Source organism: Calonectris borealis, unplaced genomic scaffold, assembly GCF_964195595.1.
Source record: "Calonectris borealis unplaced genomic scaffold, bCalBor7.hap1.2 HAP1_SCAFFOLD_50, whole genome shotgun sequence".
NCBI lineage: Eukaryota > Metazoa > Chordata > Aves > Procellariiformes > Procellariidae > Calonectris > Calonectris borealis.
In genome coordinates, this window is record NW_027441459.1 from 18391 (window position 1) to 26757 (window position 8367).

General features: G+C 50.0%; 1 protein-coding gene across 1 annotated transcript; it reads left to right on the forward strand.

The window, feature by feature from the left end:
• The first annotated feature begins 228 nt into the window (after positions 1 to 228).
• On the forward strand, positions 229 to 1164 carry LOC142076472 (olfactory receptor 14C36-like). The gene has a single exon (XM_075138763.1). It carries the CDS (start codon positions 229 to 231, stop codon positions 1162 to 1164), a length of 936 nt encoding a protein of 311 aa, XP_074994864.1.
• The last annotated feature ends 7203 nt before the right edge of the window (positions 1165 to 8367 follow it).

An 8367-nucleotide genomic window follows, 5' to 3' on the forward strand; every position in this document is an offset into this window, starting at 1 on the left:
GGACTGACTCCTGCAGAGCCCAGAGCAGAGCCTGCGGCTCCCTGGGGCACCCTCAGCCAGCACCAACCAGAGCTCGTGCAAGGGACCTGCCAAAGGTCTTCCTGAAAGCAGAGAGACACTTTGGAGGGGTTCTATGAGAAATGTGCTTTGATTTTGCTCAGAGAAGTCTCTCCTAACTTGTCACTGTCTTTTCCCTCTTGGACAGTCCCCCATGCCCAGAGGCAGCAGATGTCCAACACCAGCTCCATCACCCACTTCCTCCTCCTGGCCTTCGCAGACACTCGGGAGCTGCAGCTCTTGCACTTCTGGCTCTTCCTGGGCATCTACCTGGCTGCCCTGCTGGGCAACGGCCTCATCATCACCGCCATAGCCTGCGACCACCGCCTCCACACCCCCATGTACTTCTTCCTCCTCAACCTCTCCATCCTTGACCTGGGTACCATCTCCACCACTGTTCCCAAATCCATGGTCAATTCCCTCTGGGACACCAAGGTCATCTCCTACTCAGGATGTGCTGCCCAGCTCTTTCTCTTTGTGTTTTTGATATCAGCAGAATTTTATCTTCTCACCATAATGGCCTATGACCGCTATGTTGCAATCTGCCAACCCCTGCACTACGGGACCCTCCTGGGCAGCAGAGCTTGTGTCCACATGGCAGCAGCTGCCTGGGGCAGTGGGTTTCTCAACGCTATGCTGCACACTGCCAATACATTTTCACTGCCCCTCTGCAAGGGCAATGCTGTGGACCAGTTCTTCTGTGAAATCCCACAGATCCTCAAGCTCTCCTGCTCACACACCTACCTCAGGGAAGTTGGGCTTATAGAGTTTAGCCTTTCAGTAGCTTTTGGGTGTTTTATTTTCATCGTGCTGTCCTATGTGCATATCTTCAGGGCTGTGTTGAGGATCCCCTCTGAGCAGGGGTGGCACAAAACCTTCTCCACGTGCCTCCCTCACCTGGCCGTGGTCTCCCTGTTTGTCAGCACTGCCATGTTTGCCTACCTGAAGCCCCCCTCCATCTCCTCCTCATCCTTGGATCTGGTCGTGACAGTTCTTTACTCAGTGGTACCTCCAGCAGTGAACCCCATCATCTACAGCATGAGGAACAAGGAACTCAAGAATGCCCTGAAGAACCTGTTTCGAGAAGTAGTATTTCAGGAGAAATAAGCTGCCCATCTCTCTTCACAAGGTTTCTCCAAGTGATCTCAGGCATCTTGTGTCCTTTGGGCATTGTACTGGTTATAATCGTGATCAGAAATGTTTGCTTTTATCCTCCTTCTCAAGAGGCTGAAGCCAGTCTGTCTGGCCCAAAGGCCTTCTCTCCATGACTCTATCACTGCGCCAATGCTGGCCTCCTTTGTGGCATGTCTGTAAATAAAGGGGATTGCCTGCGTGCAGCGTGTGCAGCTTGGGCTCTTCTTTCCACAGTGGAGTGCAGAAGACGCTCAGGGAATTGCAGGCGAAAAGGCCCTGCTGTTGGGCTTGGGTGCTGCATTGGCTTAGGGGGACAAGGGCATGGCTTGATGTGTGAGGGAATGAGGGCTGGGGTGAGCCTTCACTTTACTGGTGCCCAATGCCATGGAGATCCTGGACGGTCAAAAGGCATCTGCTTGAGGCTCTCTCACATATGGCAGGGCTGGTCAAAGATGCCCGACCTTCTGATGGGGGATCTGAACCCACCAGGAGAGCACAGGGCATCTCTGGGTCACTGGGTGCCTCGGGTTGGATAGTGAATGGAGGTTTCCAAAACTTCCCCAAAAGTGGAGTCACCCAAAGGAAAAGGCCTAACCTGAAGGATGCACAGCCCAAAGGGAGTCATCCCATGTTCCCAGGGCAGCTCTGCAGAGCAGCAGCACCAGCTCTGGGCCCTGTGGGCACCTCAGGGGAGGGAGCCAGCAACAACTGGCCAGGCCAGCACGGACACACTCCCCTGGGGAAAGGCTCTCTGTGGAGCAGGGGTTTCCCTGGAGAAGAGTGGAGCACCACGCGTGGGTCAGAAAGAAGGCAAGAAGCAGGAGAAAGAGGTTTTTCTGTTCACCAGCTTGGGGCAGCTCCTGTGCCACTGGACCTGGGGGTGGGGGTGGCACAGGCTGTCTGGGGGCTCTTCTGGAATGGACACAACAGCACCCCAAGAGTGACGGAACCAATTCCTTGGGCCATTGCTGGCCTCGAGCCCTGGGAGTGATGGGGAGGATGAGAGCCCCTCCCCACCCCCAGGAGCTTCTGTGTCCTTCCGAGAGGCTGGGGCTGTGGTGTGAGTGCCCAGAGCTCTGCAGCACCCTGCAGCAGGCACTGCTGTGGGGCAAGCCCAGGCTGAGACTCACATGGAGCCTGCTGCCAACCAGCACCCCCAGACCCCTTTCTGCAGGGCTGCTCTCCAGCCACTCCCCTCCCACTCTGTACTTGTGTCCAGAGCGTTACTCCATCCCGGGTGCAGATCCCGGCATTTGGACTCGTTGAATGTCATGCCCTTCAGGATGACTGCTCAGTGCTCCAACCTAGCCGGATCCCTCGGCAAGGCCTCTTGTCCCTCGAGAGAGTCAACAGCACCTCCCAGTTTGGGATCATCAGCAAACTTGCTAACAACGGATTCCACTCCTGCCTCCAGATCATTGAGAAATACATTGAACATTGATAAATGAATAGAACTGGCCGCAGGATGGAGCCCTGAGGAACACCACTGGTGACCAGCTGCCAGCCAGATGCAGCCCCATTCACTGCGACACTTTGAGCCCTGCCGTCCAGCCAGTTCTTCACCCATGAGTGCTCCGGGAACCCCCTCATCCCACGGGTGGACAACTTGCCCAGAAGGATGCTGTGAGGGACGGTATCAAAAGCCTTACCGACATCCAGAAAAACTGCATCCACCGCCTTCCCTTCATCCACGAGGCAGGTGATCTTATCATAGAAGGATATCGGATTGGTTAAACAGGACCTTCCCTTTGTGAACCCATGCTGACTGTGCCTGATGATTGCATTGTCCTTTAAATGCCTTTCCATGGCACCCACAATCCTAGAATCCTAGAATATCTCAAGTTGGAAGGCACCCATAAGGATCATGGAGTCCAACTCCCTGCTCCTCACAGCACTACCAAAAACTAAACCATATGACTTTCATAAATCCAAACAAATTGGCAAATATCAATTTTTATACAAAAACACCCCCAGTGCTATGAAGATTCCCTCCATGGCACTGAACTATATCTGTCACTCTTTTCTAGTGGCACTCAGAAAACAGAAACAACCTCTAAAACCTTGCTGCAGGGGAGGTCAGAATCAGATGTTGCTTATGGAAAATTTTATAACAGCCATATCTAAAACTCTGTATTGCTTTATCTGGAATAAACACCTCTCCTCCTTCAGTAAGTTACGTCATCTCCCTAGGAGCAGGTTTCCTCTCTTTGTACCTAACGTACAACCTTGCAACTGGCATGTTGTGCATCAGAAGAGATCAGCACTTCAAGAACTGCCCTCTCTCTCAACAGTGCAGAGCTCTTGTTGAGCCACTGGTCATACTCAGTGCTAATACACAATAAACTAAACCATTCCATACTCCTTTCTTGTCATTGAACCATTTTTCTGAACAGATTTATGCTTATTTTTAAAAGCCAGTGATTTCACTGATGCTGCTAAAATTCCTGCAGAACAGCTGGTTCTTGCCTTGGAACTCTCCCTTCTCCTCTCTACGTTCAGTAGCAGAGAAGTCTTGAGGGCATGTATTTGCTTCCCACTATTTTTAAAATAACCAATTGTCATGGTTTAACCCCAGCCGGCAACTAAGCCCCACGCAGCCGCTCACTCACTCGGAAATGTAAAAGTGAGAAAACTCGTGGGTTGAGATAAGAAGAGTGTAATCATTAAAAAAAAGAAATAATAGTAATAGTAATAGTAATAGTAATAGTAATAGTAATAGTAATAAATTGTAAGGAAAAGAAAAATATAACAGAGAGAGAGAAAAATAAAACCCAAGAAAGACAAATGATGCCAATGGAAACACTTGCTCACCACCAACGGACCGATGCCCAGCCAGTGGCCCCCCCGTCAACCTCCCCCCCCAGCTTTATATGCTGAGTATGACGTCATATGGTAAAGAATATCCCTTTGGTCAGTTGGGGTCAGCTGTATCGGCTGTGTCCCCTCCCACCTTCTTGTGCACCCCCAGTCTACTCGCTGGTGGGGTGAGAAGCAGAAAAGGCCTTGACGCTGTGTAAGCACTGCTCAGCAGGAACGAATACAGCCCTGTGTTATCCACACCGTTTCCAGCACAAATCCAAAACACAGCCCCATACCAGCTACTCTGAAGAAAATTAACTCTATCCCAGCCAAAACCAGCACAGCAATTTATATTATGGTCTTCTCCATGGTTTTTCCAGGTACTGAGGTCAGACCAAGAGGTCTGTCTTTTCCTGGGTCTTCTCTCTCGCCCTACCTGCGTACGTTGGAATTACGTTGGCTAGCTGCCAGTCAGTGGGGACCTCCCCAGGCTCCCCAGACCTTTGGTAGGTGATCGAGAGGGGTCCTGCCGTGACATCCCCTAGCTCCTCCAGTACTCTGGGATGAATGCCAAAAGGCCCCATGGCCTTGTGAACATGCAGCTGGTACAACTGGTCCCTTTCAATTTCAAGGTCCACAAAGGGACTGTGCTGCTTTTGGCTGGGATAAAGTCAATTTTCTTTATAGTAAATGGGATGGGCCTGTGTTTTGGATTTGTGCTGGAAACAGCGTGGGTAACACAGAGGTGTTTTCGTTCATGCTCAGCGTATAAAGCTGGGGGAAAAAGAAGGAAGGCAGGGACGTTCAGAGTGATGGCATTTGTCTTCCCAAGGAACCGTTACACGTGATGGAGCCCTGCTTCCCTGGGGATGGCTGAACACCCACCTGCCGATGGGAACTGGTGAATGAATGCCTTCTTTTGCTTTGCTTGTGCACGGCTTTTGCTTTACCTGTTAAACTGCCTTTATCTCAACCCACGAGTTTTCTCACTTTTAGTCTTCTGATTCTCTCCCCCATCCCACCGGGGGGGAGTGCACAAGCGGCTGTGTGGGGCTGAGTTGCTGGCTGGGGTTAAACCATGACATGGACACAGTCACTGTTCCTGCAGTCGTGGTCTTCCAACTGAGAAGACCGGGCAGCCCAAGGTCTATCAGTATTATTAAAGACCAAGGCAAGAGGACACTAGGAAATGGAATGAAGCTGCATCAGGGGAAGGTCAGGCTGGACACGTGGAAAAGGTTCTTCTCCAAGAGGGTAGTTGGTCACTGGAACAGGTTCCCCAGGGTAGTGGTCACACCACCAAGCCTGTCAGAGTTCAAGGAGCATCTCGACGACACTCCTCTTAGCCATATGGTTTAATTTTAGGTAGTCCTGTGAGGCGCAGGGAGATGGGCTCAATGATCTTTATGGGTCCCTTCCACCTCGAGATATTCTATGGCTTTAAGGAAAAGCATGGAATGCCTCCACTTGCTCTTCATCCCTATTAGTCGTCAGGTGACCATCTTCATTCTTTTGACCTCTTCCTCTTGCCATTCCCATACTTGAAAAAGCCCTTCTTTTTGTCCCTGTGACACAACCCTGGCCAGTCACAACACTTGTGGAGCTTTGATCTTTTGGGTCTTCTCCTTGCATATATGCGAACCGCGGCTCTGTAATCTTCCTGTGAAGCCTGACCTTGCTAGCAGAGATTGAACTGTTTCCTTTTCCTCTCGAGCTCCACGAGGAGTTGGATGCCATTCAGAGGGCATGCCATTCAGATGCCGTTCAGAGGGACCTGGACAAGCTGGACAAGTGGGCCTGTGTGAACGTCATGAGGTTCAAGGCCAAGTGCAAGGTCCTGCACCTGGGTCGGGGCATCCCCCGGTATCCATACAGGCTGGGGGATGAAGGGATTGAGAGCAGCCCTGCTGAGAAGGACTTGGGGGTCCTGGTGGAGCAAAAGCTGGACATGAGCCAGCAATGTGTGCTCACAGCCCAGAAGGCCACCCGTATCGTGGGGTGCATCAAAAGCAGCGTGGCCAGCAGGTCAAGGGAGGGGATTCTGCCCCTCCATTCTGCCCTGGTGAGACCCCACCTGGAGCACTGCGTCCAGCTCTGGAGCCCTTGGCCCAGGAAAGACATGGAGCTGTTGGAGTGGGTCCAGAGGAGGGCCACAAAAATGGTCAGGGGGATGGAACGCCTCTGCTGTGAAGAAAGGCTGAGAGAGTTGGGGTTGTTCAGCCTGGAGAAGAGGCGGCTTTGAGGACACCTGAGGCAGCCTTTCAGTACTTGAAGGGGGCTTGTAAGAAAGATGGGGAGAGACTTTTTAGCAGGGCCTGTTGCAATAGGACAAGGGGGAATGGTTTTAAACTAAAAGAGTGTAGTTTCAGACTAGATAGAAGGAAGAAGTTTTTTACAATGAGGGTGATGAAACACTGGCACAGGTTGCCCAGAGAAGTGGTAGATGCCCCATCCCTGGGAACATTCAAGGTCAGGTTGGACGGGGCTCTGAGAACCTGATCTAGCTGAAGATGTCCCTGCCCATGGCAGGCGGGTTGGACTAGATGACCTTTAAAGGTCCCTTCCAACCCAAACTATTCTATGATTCTATGATACTGATCCCATTGCAGATATTGATATCATTACACATACTGGTACAGATGATTGTGGTTTAACCCGGCAGGCAGCCAAACACCACACAACTTCTCGCTCACTGCCCCTCACCACAGTAGGATGGGGTAGAGAATCGGAAAAAAAAAAAAAGTAAAATTTGTGGATTGAGATAAAGAGAGTTTAATAGAACAGAAAAGAAAGGGAAAATAATAATAATAATAATGGTGATAGAATATACATATATTTACGGTCTTTTCTTTAGACAGCTGGAAAGTCTTTGTTAATGCAATCAATTCTGCTGCTTGGGCACTCAGCTTCAGACTGAGTGCTGAAGCCTCTGCTACTTCATTTTCAGGAGTTTCTGAATAACCTCTAACCCAGTTACTGTTCAGATAATATGAGGACCTGTCTACACATAGCTCAAGATCAGGATCTGGAAATGGTATGTCTGTTAAGTATTTTCGAGTCTTTCTGGCTTCACAGGCTCTTACCACACAATCAGGATGTGGATTTTCTTCCCCAGGAGGAGAGAGCAGAGTAGCAGGGTTCAGCGTGTTACATCACTTCATTGTTATGTTTTCCACCATTAAGAGAATCAGCTCATAATGATGTACCCAGTGCCTGGGTAAGGTGCTGTGACACCAGCATTTCAATTTCATGTGGCCTTTGTACCACTAGAGGGGAACCAAGCACCACATTGTCACTCTGTTTAACCAGGAGTGCTGCAGCAGCTGTCCTAGGGACACAAGCAAAGGGTCCTTGAGCTACCAGACTGGTCTGGTTTTGGCTGGGATAGTTACATTTCTTCACGTACAAACATGAAGTCTGGCAATCCCAGAGCAGGTGCAGTCATTAATGCGTCTTCAAAAGCTCAAATGCCTTTCCCTTGTCTGTTGTCCAGTGAAGGGGTTCTCCAGCATCTCGAGCAGGAGTCTGTGTCAGTGGTTTTGCCATTTCCCCAGGAGCAGCTTGTGGCAGGTGCACCCACCCCGATAAAAGACCGGGGGCATCAGGACCGCTGCTTCCTTACTTTTCGCGCCCTTACGGTGGCAAGTGCCAACCATCACGAACGCACTTTCGGTCAGTAATTATGGTCACGTATACACCTTGGGCGAGGAGTAAGAAAATTAAGGCTCTCAGCCACTCAGAGTTGACCACAGGTCAGATTCATCTAAGGTATAAATGGAGCCCCACTGAGGGCAAGTTGAGTTGGTCTCCTCGGAGCAGCAGGTCTTCAATGGGGGACTCGCGTTAGGTCATGCAGAGAGAAGATTAGAAAGGGAAAAGCCCAGCTAGAACACAATCTGGCCACTGTCATAAGAGACAACAAAAAATGTTTTTACAAATATATTAATGACAAAAAAAGAGCCAAGGAGAATCTGCATCCTTTATTGGAGGGGGTGGGGAACAGTGCCACTGAGGACGAGGAAAAGGCTGAGGTACTCAATGCCTTCTTTGCCTCAGTCTTTAATAGTCAGAGCAGTTATCCTTAGGGTATTCAGCCCCCTGAGCTGGAAGTAAGGGACCGTGAGCAGGATAAACCCCCCATAATCCAAGAGGAAGCAGTTAACAAGGTTGAGACCCCTCATCTTATAGGTCAGTGACTCTGCATATTTTAGATGCTCATTTCGAAAGCCGGCCATGTAGTATTAATTCCTCATAAACCATCCTGAACCTATGGTTTACTGATACCGTCAGAGTGTTGAATGATTTTTTTGAGCCTCATTTTGAGTTACTTTGCTGCTAAACAATTTTTGCTTAAATCAAGTTTAGTTTTGAACCTAT